The sequence below is a fragment of the Pteropus medius genome, unplaced genomic scaffold (assembly GCF_902729225.1).
Source record: "Pteropus medius unplaced genomic scaffold, Ma_sr-lr_union100, whole genome shotgun sequence".
In the NCBI taxonomy this organism is placed as follows: Eukaryota; Metazoa; Chordata; class Mammalia; order Chiroptera; family Pteropodidae; genus Pteropus; species Pteropus medius.
Genome location: NW_024355990.1, coordinates 8,499,633 through 8,514,565, shown reverse-complemented (window position 1 = coordinate 8,514,565; position 14,933 = coordinate 8,499,633). Strand labels below are relative to the sequence as shown.

At 46.1% G+C, this 14,933-nt stretch overlaps 1 protein-coding gene across 2 annotated transcripts in view; it reads left to right on the top strand.

Annotated features, from left to right (window-relative positions):
- The window catches only part of KCNJ16 (potassium inwardly rectifying channel subfamily J member 16), a 105,399-nt gene extending 94,462 nt beyond the window's left edge, over positions 1–10,937 (top strand). For both annotated transcript variants that reach the window (XM_039859173.1, XM_039859174.1), the window contains one exon: positions 7,385–10,937. In XM_039859173.1, coding sequence (XP_039715107.1) covers positions 7,385–8,734 — 1,350 coding nt within the window. In that variant the 3' untranslated portion in view covers positions 8,735–10,937. The remainder of the gene's footprint in view (positions 1–7,384) is intronic.
- Positions 10,938–14,933: the final 3,996 nt, after the last annotated feature.

Below are 14,933 nucleotides of genomic sequence, written 5' to 3'. Positions count from 1 at the left end.
ACTGGACAGCCAGAGTGGTCTTTTAAAAATGCAAACCGTGTCACGCTGTGCTCTTGGTTAAGATACTTAACTTGCTTTCACTACTCTTGGGAGAATGACCCAAACTTATAATTCTATTGGGTCTTATATGCTCTGCCTCTGTCTCTCTTTCCAGGTTCACCTCCCCCCTCATGCTTCCCCTCTGCCTCAGTTTCACTTCTTTGGAAAGCATGCCCTACGCATCTTTGAATCACAGAGACTTTGCAAATGCTGTTCCTCTGCCTGGATAACTCTTTTTCTCTTTCTTTTTATATAAGTAACTCCTACTCATCTTACAGATTGTCACTCAGATACCCGTCTCTCCCAGACTAGATAAGAACCCAGTATTATAAGCTGTTGCAAGAAACAGGGGAGAAATAGTTATTCAAATTAAGGTTTAAAGGAAGACTATAAATAAGTAGAGTTTTCAGGGTGCTAGTCCTTGTACTCTTTTATATTATTCAATTATTCCTTACAAAAATCTTTTGAGATGTCAACTGTCGTCCCTATGTTTTACATGCGAGAAAGCCTAAAGATATTTGTAAGATGAAGACAGCACGCATCTGAGTCGTGGTAGAACCATTACTAGAATCCACATCTTTGATCATCACGTGCCCACCCTTTAACCATGCAGCTGTGGGACCAGATGCAGCTTGGGCTGTACCCTGTGGTAGCAGGAGAAGGGATGTGGGTTAGAATAATCCCTCCGGATGAAATTGGCAAGAGAAGAGTTAGAAGGCTATTATGTAAACCAGGTAAAACCAGGTTTTTGCCTGATCGGGAGAGCCCGCATTCAGTGATCAAATGCAGATCACTTCCTGTAATGATAGGTTCTTGTGGGAACCAGGCCTTCAAATTAGCTGAGAACAAAGGAAGCAGCAGCCAACTTACACCTGTCAGTAGTGAGCGCCTGAACCACCAGATAGTGACCGTGTCTCAAACAAACAAAGCAGGACAGAGAACAAGGGCCCTGCGTTGACAGCATTTTACCTAAGGGTGGAGCCAGGAAAAATGAAGAGCATGTGCTCAACTTGAATGTCAGGTCATGGACCAAACTCTCCCTGACAGCCCTCCGTGCAGGCCCCAGACATTCTCCATGTCGGTACTTCATTCTGCATCCTCCTCGGTATTTACTGCTCTCAGCAGTCATCTCATTTTGCTGTTTTCATCTTTACTGATGCCCACCTCCCAAATGCAAATTCCACACAGGTGGGATTCTGTTCACTAGTTCCTAAAAATGGGTGGGTCTGGCCTAAAATAGCTTACTTTTTAAAAAAAATGAATAAAAACAAAGCAAGATATAAATAATTGGTAATAGAGTCTCCACTGGAAAATTTTAGAGGCCGTTGGGGAAGTACTTTTCTTACACAACAAGGAGAAACTGAGATCTTAAAGGGACAGAAGATCTCACGAGATCCAACTTCTGCACCAACCCAGATTCAACTCCAGGGAAAATCTCAGCCACTGGGGCTGGCACGCAGTCTAGAGAGGGATGGGCAGGTCGATTTTCAGGATAAGAACAAGAGAAACCTTCAGAGACACCTTAAAGATAAAGAATAGCATGATAATGTTGATGCAAGAAATATCCAAACCTGTAAAGAATTTTTATGAGTTTATTTGAGCCAAACTGATGATGGCATTTGCTGGGGACCAAGACCTCAAATGCTCCAGAGAATAACAGTTTTGCAGCTTCTTTTATGCATTGGAAATTAAGGAGAGGATGTAAGGATTGGAGAAAACGTGGTGGGGGTCGGATTACCGGATAGTTAAGATTCTGTGCTCTCTTGAGGGCGTTACCTCTTTTGAGGAGTATGACTTCTGGCATCTCAAAGGAATATGTTAACCTAGATGCACAAGAACAATGGGCAGGGCCGACTTAAGGCAAAGATAAACCCTTTACTAAAAAGTTATAGGCCTGGGGCGGGACTTCCCAGCAGGACCCACCCAGTTAGGAATTTCTGATCGGATCACCCTGTGAGAGAGGTTACTTTCCACAGAATGAATCCCTTTTTTCGTCCATCATAATTACCTTGTGAATTTCTTTAACTTGTTAAATTTGCCAGGCTTGTTGGCTTGTTTCCTTGAGGTTGGTTGCTCAGAGTTATTAGCAGTAGAATTAAACTGAGGGGGTGTGTGTGCGTGTGTGTGCGTGTGTGTGTGTGTGTGGTGTGTGTGTGTGTGTGTGTAGAACAAGGAATAGGGATCTCTCATTCGGTAACAGCTGTGAAAAGGGAAGGAAAATGACCCGGTCCCTGGGGTGGGGGAAGAACAGAGTAGGAGCCCAGGTGGCTCAGTGGTAGGAATCTGGCACCTTCGCTGAACTTAAGAAGCAATATCTGTTGGGAACCGCATGTCATCTGCCCTGCTGTCATGCGAGGAGAAAGCTCTTCGAGGGGGTTAAAACAGGTGCTGTGATATTTTACAGAGGGGCCGCTGACTCCTGATGGGATTCAGATTTGAGCAATAATTGTTGAACAGCTACCATGAGCCCAGCACAGTGAAAAATGGCTTCCCATTAGTGATCTCATCCAAACCACACAGCAGCTCGGTGGCATAGGGATGATCCTCACATCGTGGATGAGCACACTGAGGTTCAGAGACAAGTCACACAAGCTACTTGGGACAGACCTGGAACCGGAGTTGCTTTCCAACTCATGGGTTCTATATAATACCAAAAAAAACCCCTTTCTTTCTTTATTTTTTTATTTTTTTTTATTTTAGACTATTTCTTATAAAGGTAATTTGATAACCAGAATGATTGGGTATTATAATGCATGTTACTTGAGTGTGCTATCTTGACATCCGGAAAATGAAGAAACATAATTCCAGACTCCAGATTTCTTCTACTTTACAAAACACAGCATCCTTTGGGATGAGGCAGGATTTCCAACTAGTTAAGGAAAAGCCGCGCCAGAGAGAGGAGCCGCGGGAAAAGTTCCTAGCAACTTGGGGGTTCTGCTTCTCTGCGCCTGCACCAGCTTTCGGTTTGGTCGTTTGCTCATTCCGTGTTATACATAACGAACTGGCACAAAACTTACTTGAACTGATTCAGAAGGAGAAATTGTAAGGTGATATCGGGAAAGGTACAACCCACGCTCGCTGAGAAGCTGGACCAAGATCGGGAGGGAGAAGATTGTGCAGAAGGAACAGAAACTACAGGTCAACTCGAGGCCTGCTCTGGGGACGGCAGCAGCTGAGGAGGAAAGGTGACAGTGCCATCGATTTGTCAACAGAGGAGAAACTGTTTGGAGCTGGGGAGACAGAGAGGGAGTGTTTGGAGCAGTCTGGACAGAATCTAGGAGGTAGTGGGTGAAGCGGGCGTTGACTGGCTTCGCGAAGGGCCGCACCTCAGTGTCTGATGTCTTGGGAGGATTCCAGGCAAGATAAGGCCGAGGCATCATTCCAAGGCAACAAGTTGTAGGACGAGTTTTGAGCAAAATAACCTAACCTGTTTGGGTTCAGTCTAATGTGTTAGCACCCCTCTTTCCTCAGCAACCAGAGCCCACCCACACGTGCCATCTGACTGCAGCTCCCCTCACTGACCCTCTGCCCTCTCCCCCCACACACACAGAGCTCCACGAAGCCTATCTTTAAAGGCGATGCCCTGTGCTTGAAATTGAGGCCATCTTTGCTAGCCCCGACCCCAGCTCTCAAGTTTCCACTGTGATTTATCTTATCTAATAGCTGCCAGGAAAGTGACTTGATGACTGATGATTTCACAAGTCATTTACATGGTAAAGAAGGGTACTTGTTAAGCTGAAAGGCCATGAGCATTAGGAAATAAATTTTACCGAAGATATTTTAGACCATCATTTGTGGTTACTGTTACCGTATTTATATTAAAGTGGATCTAGAGACAAGATGAAATTTTATCATCAAAGCGACACAGGATTATAAAGTCTGAACCATTGTGTTCTCCCCTCAACATGGTAATGAAAAGCTTAAGCTTGAAGAATTATCTGCAAGAGTAGCCTGTTTGGTAAATCGCTGAATTTGAGAGGCTGTGGCAAAAAAATGACAGAGGAATTGCTTCAAAATCGGTGAGTCCACCTGAGGCACTTTTGTGTACTGAGAGACAAGACGGGTCGTGTGTATAGCCCATTCGGAATGTGCTAAGTTAGTAGTTTTCTCCTTTAGTTCATACAAAGATCTGGAAAACTGAGGACGAAATGCAGATCTCACTGGTCAAAGTAGATTAAGGAACCTTTTACAGTGTCTGAACTTAATACAACGAGGAGGGTCTGAGAAAAGTCACCCTCTAAGTCTCTCTCTCAGGTGTCCCTGTGAGATGAAGTGACTTGGGAGGTTTCACAGTACTCTCCCAAGGAATTGTGATGAGCTTCGGAGGCATTCCAGGAAACGGCCGCATCCTGACCTCGCACCCTCCCCCTCTACGCCGCACCCATAAGGCACCTGCGAAAGAACTCCGTGTCACGGCAAAGACACAGTCCTTTTCCTACGTGTCGCTAACCACCCGGCGAAACGATTCGAAACTGGTGCAGAAGGCGGACCTTACATTTAAACTCTATACTCCACAATCGTGTCATTACAGTGGTCGACTTTCCGTTTTTGATTAAAAAAAAAAAAAAAAAAAGAATTTTGCCACCAATGAAATGGCCACCATCACTTTCTGAAGAGCAGGGAGCACAACATGCAAAAAGGAAATACAGAAGTACGGACATCGCGAATGCTTTCTCACGGCAGAATCGATGGTGACGAGATGATTTCGAAAGCTTAAGGCACATTTAAATCCAGGCTTTAATCCTGAGAAACGCAGATGTTACATAGAGAGACTGCCCAGTCAATCAACAAGCCTTATCCTCTGTTACTTAACGGCAAACAATTGAAAAAGTCCTCAGATAAACACAATATATGAACCAGAAGAATAAATATTTATTTCGTCTAACCGTTCTGGCAAAAGGGCTTCCATAAACGTCTTTGCTCACTGTGGAGCCTGAGAAATGGTTAAGACTAAATAGCATCAGTTTGGTTATGATTTATCATCTAGCTTAAAAACAATTGCCTTTTAGAAAATGCATCCTTTACATGGCTTGGAGAATCAAAGATAGGTGAATAAAGCGTATGAGCCTGAATAGAATCTGAAAGCTCTTCTCTGGATAAGTTGAAGTGAATGACCACAGTGATGAACCACGGCCGAGGGCATGGTGGATTTGGGGCGGAATCCTTACAACTGTAACTGTATCCCTGAAACCATTAACACTGTTCAGAAATAAATTTGCCACCTATTCAAATTTGCTCACGTGTTGCTTATATTAATTGAAAATTCATATGCCCATTAGCATATTGCTGAAGGTGTTTTAAAAATGGCTTGTTTATAAAAGTTGCTGGCACCGCTGGAATTCAGAATGATGCCAGAAGAACGCCATTTCCAATAAAAATCTCTTTTCCTTTGGCAGCAGAAAAGAGCAGGGTCACACAGTAGCTCTTGATTTATGAACTTGCTTTCTCGTTCTCAGACTCTCACGATGTGTACGGTCCCTTTAAGGAACTGGGTTGGATGCTTTTAGCAAGAAAACAATCCTACCTCCGAATCTGCGTTTTAATTAGAAGTCATATGGGCCTTTGATTATATAACTGGTCCCATTCTCATGCCTTGAACGATCAGGGAAAAAAGAATGGAGACTGAGAACCCTTGAGCAGCTGTCATTCAATGACAAATCAGACTGCAACCTACGAGGAATGATATATGCTGGGGACAAAATCTGTGGAAACATTTTTACATTCAGCATTCCAGTAAGCATTTTCTCAGTCCCCAGTCGCATCCTGAAATTATACAGCTGTCTCCCCCAAACACGGCTGAAGTGCTGACAAAGGGGAGGATGTCACTACCCAAAGCATCTGGAGGAGGGTGGGTGAAGTGGCCAGGGGGTGGGCGGGTGGATAGAGAGAAACTTGTACATGCCTTGCAGGAAGGAGTTCTTGGCGGTAAGCAGAGTGTCCATCTTCACAGTGGTCGAGCAGACAAAGTGTTTATTGTAAAGTGGGCCTGATCCCTGGAGAGCAAGAAAAATGATTCCATTTGTCTGGAGGGAAATTAACTCGTAATTAACTCGTTCGTCCCTTTTGCAGCCTGGAAGGTGCTGAAAAAGTACTTAGTGATCAGTTTCCTTGATTGGTTTCAAGGAAGGGGGTCTCAATGTCAAGAACAGTAAGAGCGGTTTTCAGTGTAACGGAGTGGCTCTTCTGGTTTCATCTCCCCCTTACGGGCACCAGCCCCATCTAGCACGGGTAGACGGCCTGGAAAACGCATTCTAATAATTACTGAACCCTTCAAATTGGGCTGTAGTGACGTCTTAATTTTGCGTGGAGGTAACCGAAGACCATTTAACATTGACGAGCTGGGAAAACCATTGGCTTATATTATGAATGCTAAAAATGATAAGAACTGTACATTCTGCCTCGATTTTTTTTAAAGACTGGATTTAGGGTTGGGGGGGGAATGATTTTGCCTCGGGGTGGCCGGGCAAACATCAGGGACATACCGAAGATGGAGGGAAGGGTCCATGAGAAGCATGCGCCCTTTAAGAGGGAAATCAGATTAGCAACTTTGGCAAATTGTCGACTTCTCTTCAGAGGGAAAGAGAAGCGTTTCTATTGCCAAAAGAGAAAACAAAAGGGGGAATGGATATTATGAGACAAAGGCACGAGCAATGTTATACCGCACTGAAAGCTGAACTGGGAGTGGTTTTAACTCCTCTGGGGTTAAGAAAGATTTTTTTTCCTCTCGAGACTAAAGGTAGAGGTAAGGTAAAGGAGCGGGATCTGAAACAGTGTCCCTGTCAGTTCTGTTCTGTCCTGGGAAGTACACAAGGGAGAAAAACCTCCATGGAAGAGCGGGGAAGCGACAGATGCCGAAGGTGAGGGACTATCGTAGCGGCCACCGTGTAAGTTACCTTCTAACCTGAAGGTAGAGACTCTTTATTGCCTCCTCTTCCTAAGGAAAACTGTCCGATTTAAACAAAGCTTTTGAGATGGCTAGACAAATATCTGAATTAGGACTTTTTGCACTAATCATCTGTTTTCTAAATGCTCTCATCCTGGAAGTCTACGAAAATAATTTTTTTTATGTCAGTTCAGAAAAGGTCGTGAGGCTTCATTTGGGATAATCACAGTGTTTACTTAAGCTTTATACATTTATAAAAATGCTAGTTTCTCTAATTGCATATTTCGTTCCTATAATGACTGAGCTGAATTCTAAACTGAAATGCGTAATCCATACCGAGAGTCCATCATTCTAATAAAGTGGCAGTTCTATCAGATGGCCTCGAACGGCTTCAAATCTGGCAGATTGCTCTTGAAGATGGGCATCGAAAGCTAAAGTGGGGTTCGCTGTCTTTTATTTCAGGTTTTAACTGAAACTGCAAACCGGCGGAAAGCAGCACAGAACCGTTGCCGCGGCAGAGCTCGCCTGGGTGCCCGGGGGCCCGCGGGGAGCATGAGCCACCCCGGCGGCAGGCGCCCGGCCGTGGGCGTGGACGCCCGGTTCTCGGGGTTCCCCGCCGGCGCCGTCACCGTCGCCGAGCGGAGCAGAGCGCGGCGGCGGCTGCTGCACAAGGACGGCGCCTGCAACGTGTACTTCAAGCACATTTTTGGCGAGTGGGGGAGCTACGTGGTGGACATCTTCACCACGCTCGTGGACACCAAGTGGCGCCACATGTTCGTGATCTTCTCGCTGTCCTACGTGCTGTCCTGGCTGGCGTTCGGCCTGGTCTTCTGGCTGATCGCCTGGCACCACGGCGACCTGCGCGGCGGCCCGGGCGCGCCGCCCTGCGTGGAGCACGTGCGCTCCTTCACCGCCGCCTTCCTCTTCTCGCTGGAGACGCAGACCACCATCGGCTACGGCCACCGCTGCGTCACCGAGCAGTGCGCCGCCGCCGTGCTGGCCGTGGTGCTGCAGTCCATCGCCAGCTGCGTCATCAACACCTTCATCATCGGGGCCGCGGTGGCCAAGATGGCCACGGCCCGCAAGAGGGCGCAGACCATCCGCTTCAGCTACTTCGCGCTCGTGGGCATGAGGGACGGGAAGCTGTGCCTGGCGTGGCGCATCGGCGACTTCCGCCCCAACCACGTGGTCGAGGGCACCGTCAGAGCGCAGCTGCTCCGCTACACGGAGGACGGCGAGGGGCGCATGACCATGGCCTTTAAGGACCTAAAGTTGGTCAACGACCAGATCATCCTGGTCACGCCCGTCACCATCGTCCATGAAATCGACCACGAGAGCCCCCTCTACGCTCTCGACCGCAAAGCCGTGGCCAAAGATGACTTCGAGATTCTGGTGACTTTTATCTATACCGGCGATTCCACGGGGACTTCCCACCAGTCCAGAAGCTCCTACGTGCCCCGGGAAATCCTCTGGGGCCATAGGTTTAACGACGTCTTGGAAGTGAAGAGAAAGTACTACAAAGTGAACTGCCTGGAGTTCGAGGGGACGGCGGAAGTGTACGCCCCGTTCTGCAGCGCCAAACAGCTGGATTGGAAGGACCAGCAGCTCCACACCAGGGACAAGGCCCCGCCGGCCCGAGCGCCCGGCACGGCGGACACCAAGGTCAGAAAAAGGTCGTTCAGCGCAGTCGCCATTGTCAGCAACTGCGAAAGCCGAGAGGAGACCGCCGCCTCCGCGGATGAGTGTAAGGAAGCGCCTTACCAGAAAGCAGTCCTGACTCTGAATAGAATCTCTGTAGAATCCCAGATGTAGTCCAGCCTGTCATCATTGTCCTCTCTAGCCGGTCCCCTTAAGGCGAGTAGTCGTAAACAGCGCTTCAAAAGAATGTGATGGCTATGTTATAGCTAGAATGTTCGATGCTGATGGGGAGTAAGGAGAGCAGGTTAAACTTGATAAAAGATCATCTAAGAATGACATCGTATCCAATCGTTTAAATTTTTTCCGTGTGTGCCGGCAAATGTTGTATAGGGATGCTATTAAGAGCCCGACTGAGTAATATAAATTTCATCTCCTCTTACAATTCCACATACTTGTATCTGCAGTTGGAGGTGTAATATTCAAAAATGGGGAAGAAAGGTAGGATACCGGAATAAGTAAAAACAAGACAGGCAACCAGCATGAATAACATTTTTAACGTATCAAAATTGATGGTATAATGAGCGCTTTCTCGTAAAACCATAGTATCATCTAACCAAGACATGCGAGGCGTGCGTTCAGTAGAGTGTCATGTGGAGATATTTAACTGTGGCAACAACAGGCCTGTTCGATTCACTGTGTTTGTCCCACATAGTGTCTTGGCGTCCGCAGGCAGTTAGCAGTTGCGATAAATAGACAGTGCCACCAATTCAGACAGTTCTTTCACAGCCACTTGCCCAGGTAATGATCAGTGAGTACTAGAAGCTATTTTGTCTCTAACCCACGAGGCGGAAGAAAAGTTGATATTATTATTCACGGCAGCATTTCCCTCTTAAATGTCCTGGTCGACTCCAGCAAATAGCTTTATCTGGAAGAGCAGGAATAAAGCAGCCCTGAACTTTGGGGTTCTCTGACGGGGGGGAGGGGTGTTTTTATGCCCATCTCTCAGCTTCTCCAAGGACCATGGAGATGGGGTGAGGGCATGGATAGTAGCAATCGACATTCTCAGACTGGATGGAAACGTGGCATGTGTCCCAAAAGACTGAACCCCGGCGGCTCCACCAGAGATGAACCATTGAGAACAGGGGAAGGTGGCGACAGGAAAGGTATTTATTTGTGTCCAGAAGCAGTTAGGTATGCTGCCCGTCCTGGTCTCTTTACAAAACATAAACGACTGGAACTGTAGATTTTAAGAAACTCTTCCATCGAACCTGGAACAATCATTTAAATTGAAGGTTTTGTGGAATATAATTGAGGAGATTTTAATGTGCATTAACTAAATGGAGAAGCTGAGGGCTATAGAGTTGCTTAAATCTGAGGACCTGAGATACATCCGTATATTCTATTTCCGTGTTACAAGATGTTAATTATGATTAAGTACAAATTCAATCACCTATGATGAAAGAGTCACTTTAAGCTTTATAAGTTGAAGAGTTGTTAGCTACATTTGGAATTATCTGTATGTTTTTTAACATTGTTGCCGAGTTGGCAATAAGTATGTGCCACCATTTTTTGTTTATTTTATTTAAATATGTCCACGTACAAAAAGGTTTTGCCTTTTCTGGAATATCTCTCTCTCTCTCTCTCTCTCTCCCCCTCCCCATTTAAATTAAAGCACACACGTAAATTGAACTGAGTCACATACTCCCAGATGACCAAAACATGTAGGTATGTAAAGTGTTTCTTGTGTTTTTATTCTTTTTTCTCCTTTTCCCTTCTTCCATCCCTTCTGTCCTTTTCCCTTCCACCCCCCGTCCCTCCCTCCTTTTCTTCCTTTTGCCTATGAGCAACGAAATTATTTTTTAAATGCGCACGTGCCAATCTTCTCTTCCTGTTTATGGATAAGAGATTTGTCCAGGTCACAAGTTGCAAAACGGTCTTGAAGCTTTAGCATCAGAGATATAAATCATGCATTTTTTTTTTGTCTTGCTTCGGGAGCGCAAAGCCCATGTTTAAATCACACGTACACTCTAGATTGGAGCTTTGTAGCAGCAATGACTCAGCAAAATGAGAGTACTACCATCTACTACGTAGGAAAGTGCCACTACAGCAGACGGAATGCCACCCCACACCCTTCAGTTTCTTTTCTCTTTCCTTTGTTTCCTGGACTCTGCCTGCCCATGATCTTGCTCTGTGGCTATCAGAATAGAGGCATCGATATTCAAAAATCCATTCTGTTATCAAATCTTCTTACCCAGAATAGCATGTAGACTCGGCGTTCCCATGTCACATGTATCTCTAATTTTCTGTTTAGATTTATAACATACTGTGACACCCCAATCAGTTACTTAATAATAAAGATCTTAAAGGAATGCAAAAAGTGTGTGCATGTGTTTTTATTCCAGATAGCATAAACTGCAGATGTGGCCAGCGTCAGGAGCAGTGCACCAAGAAAAGAGGTTGCTGCCTCACGGAATTAGAACGGAGGCGGAATTATAAACCATTCTTACGGGTTTAGAAGAGCTGTTTCCAAATTAACAATTAAATGCTTCTGTCAGCATTGCGAGAAGGCTCTGTGCAAAAGGGCATTTCTAGTTTCAAGTGGATGAGACGTAGGTAAAACATTTTTTCATCTACTTCTCCCTAAAGATAAAATTATTCGGTGAACTTAATCAGGTGGAAAACACGTGTGACATCAAGGCGTTGGCCCACTGTGTGCTACAGCCTACGAGCAGGCCCTGGAAGAGTGGACAGGGCGAGGGAAGGAACTGCCATTTTCACGGTCCCCCAGTTCATCAAACTCGATTAGGTGCTTTGCACAGATACGCTGAATCCCTGCAACAAAACGAAGGAGTGGGTATTTGTAATTTCTACGTCATCAAATATCACAGTTTTCACGTCTCCCTGACTGACACATTCCCAGTTGGGACAACGATGTGCCCGGGTTAAAAAAAAAAAAAATTTTTTTTTTTAAATTGCAACTGTGCTTTCTGGTCTCCCTTGTGGCTGGCGGGGAGGGGTTGCTTAAGTGGCGTAGCTCTGGCCCGTGAGATGTCATCAGAACTCTCTGGACGTGACCTTTGAGGAAGCTCTTTCTCTGGGGCGGACTTCGCTGGCATGTGCCCTTTGATTCCCCTGCATTCGTCCCTCTGCTCACCCAGACCTCAGATCTGGGAGCTGACGCTCCTGCGGCCTCTTACGGGAATGAGAATCAAGGGAAATTGGAAACGAAGGAAAAAGGGCACCCCGCGATTGCCTCATCTCCAGACTTCTTCTGCGTGAGTGGAAATACATATGATTTCTAACTGACCCGGCGCGCAATATCTCCAAAGGCAATTACACAGGAAACGAAAGGCCGGTAAGGAACACGTGATGTACGAGTTAGGTCCAGCTCGTACATGACATCTGATGGAGCTGGTCTCTGTAGAAACCATAGATTTTCCGGGAAGTCAAGGAAATGCCACTATTATTGTAAAACAAACACAAAAGAATGGCTTTTGGCCTGGAAATCCCTCTGAGACACTGATGGCTGAGTGACCTTGGCTGAGTGACCTTGATAAGAAGATTGACCAGGCCTGCAGTCCAGCTGCCCTTTACCTTCTTCCTTCCTTCCCACGGAACGACATTCGTGTCTAATGGGACTTCCACTGGAGCTAGGGACCTGAACCCCACCGAGACTCAGGCAAGCCAGCACCATACGGCTCGAATGAAAAAGCAGAACCCCACTAGCACTGTGTTTCAGACCCCCAGGGGGGCCCAGCTGCATCAGTGTGTTTGAGCAGACTCTAAATACCAAGGAACCTAGATCCTTACTTTAAATGTTAGTATTTCATTACTTTCGCGTTGGCCGGGGTACGTGCAAAGTAAGTTCTCTGGGGCGGGCGGCGGGGCGGGCACCAAATTCTACTCAGTTTAAAGCATTCTGTTAGCTCTACTCATCATAAATGTTGACTCTCTGCTCTGAGCGTTTGGCAAAGCGTGTGTGTGTAAGCCCTTGTGTTTTTTTTTTTAAGGTAAGTTTTGCCTGTGGACTTCTAGAAACCACCCCTACACACCCTCAGCACTCTGTAAGGCGTGAAAGCCCTGCCTTACTTCTACATTTGGCGTGGCCCCTCTCTCTCACTTTCACTTTTAAAGAAGCAGCATGACCCATGTGCTGGGCCCCACACGCAGAACGCCAGTGGGGGTAACAGAGGCACACAGATTAAGCAGCAGGGAGGCACTTGGCAAATTGTCTGCAAAGGTTCTGGATATGAGGTCTGTGAAAGTGAAAGCTAGTAACAGAGCCTCAGTTCAGATCGATCTGTGGGCAGAGAGCAAGCAAGGACTCCTCCAGGGGCCTTGTCCTGAAGTGACAAAATCGCAGTGTTGCCAGGAAACCATCGTTGGTCTGCATCGCTCTGCAGCTTTTCTTATGTCCGAGTGCATTCCCAAGTTCCTTTTGCTGTGTTTAGTTTCCGAAAGCTGCTCCACGCGGTCCTCTCCGGCTGTGTGGTTGGGTCATGAGACTTGGCTGGGGCGGGGAAGCCGCATCTTGCCTCATCATGTCACCCCGAGTTCCTTTCCTCGGGAATGTCCCTCCCTGTGGTCGGGGAGCTTTTGTGCAGAGTTTGGAGGCTGAATCAACATGGCTAAATGTTTTCAAGTACAATAGCCTCTTAGTGGCTCAGTACCAAGCAGGAAAAACTTAAAAATAAATTAACTATCACCTTTTGCTGTTTGGGCTCATTGATTCATGCTGTTTTATAAATGCCACACGGTAAAAGAATACTGGATTTCGAGTCTGTCTGTCTGTCTGTCTGTCACCCCAAGGAAAAGCGGCTGGACTGAGATCAAGGGTCTTCTAAATAAATAAGGTAACCTGAGCTGAGTCGCCACCAAAGTCTGGGCCTAGATGGACACTGGGAGCCTCGGCAGCCTGTGGAGAAACAGATTAATCATTTAAAGTTTTCAGCAAACCCAGCGGATGAAAACCCAAACAGATTAAGTCTTGCTAAATTACATAGTCAAAGCATGCTTTTTCCTCCATGCTATCATTTACCACAGGGGCCTGTAAAAACCTCCTTAATCACTATCTAAGTAACTTGAACTTGAGACAGAATGAGGCCCAAGAGGTTTAGACTCTGTGAAAACTTCTTTACAGAAAGTTATCAGAAACCTTCAGATTTCCACATAAAATACTTTAGTCACATGCAATGGAGTAAAGGCTCTTTATTTGAATTGGAAGCACATGTTGCAGATCAATTATTTATTGTGCTGCCCGTTGATTCTATCAGATACCAGTTTGCCTGGGGAGGGGAGACTAGTCTTAGGGGCCAAGGTAAGGACAAAGCTAGTAGCCTCCGCCTGCTGCCAATTCCAGGACCAGCGATTCTTTTGGACATAGTTCATTTAATCAGATTCCCTTTTACATATGAGGAACGCTCCAATTTAGAGGAGTCATGCGCCCAAAGTGACACAGCCATGGAAGGAAGCAGAGGAAAGACACAACCACCAAAGACCAACTCAAAAAGCCTTTGGGTCATCACGGGCAATAAGCAGCCTCAACGCTGCCTGAGGTCGAGACATTTTTACTCTGTAATCATTCGACGGGGTCATTTCAAGACCCTTTGTGAAATACAAGACTTATTTTCTAGAAGTTCATTTGTCGTTATTTAGAGAGAATGGAGTGTGGGCAAAGAAAACAATGTGAGAAACAGCTGGTAAGACCAATGATGGGTGAGGATAATCTCATCTAAAATGTGAACAGAAACTACGGAATTTAAATGAAAAAAGCTTCACCTTCTCCCTCCACCCCCAGGGCAATTCGAATGCGCAGTGGGGCACGCCCCTGTGTATGGATCCACTGTCGCCAAACAGGAACATTTAGTCCCCTGGCAGGGCCAGCCTCAGGAAATGGGCAAACACCTTGAGCAGCGGGTTTTCTTGCATTAAATGGACATGGTTTATTCTTGAGGCTGGTCCTACAAGGAAAGGAGCCCAGCCTGGGAGAGTCACTAGAACCTGGGCCGAGGTTGCCCGTCTTTATCGATTGTGCACCTGGAGCAACTTAGCTGGCGTTTCTGACTCTTAGTTCGCTTTACCTACGGTTTTCCTTGAGGTGTGAAGCTGCAATTATGAGAGCAGGCTTAAAAACCAGACGGCCTACGTTTGAATCCTGTTTCTACTATTTTCTTTCTGTGTGTCTCTGGGCAATTTACCTAACCTCTCTGTGCCTCAGCTTTTTCATCTATAAAGCAAGGAAAATAATAGGACCCGCGTCGCAGTCGTCATAAGGATTAAGCGAGATGATATTTGCAAAGTGCATAGCACAGTACCTGACACATGATGAATGCTAAAAATGCAAGGAAGGATTATTATTGCCAACAGCAAACTT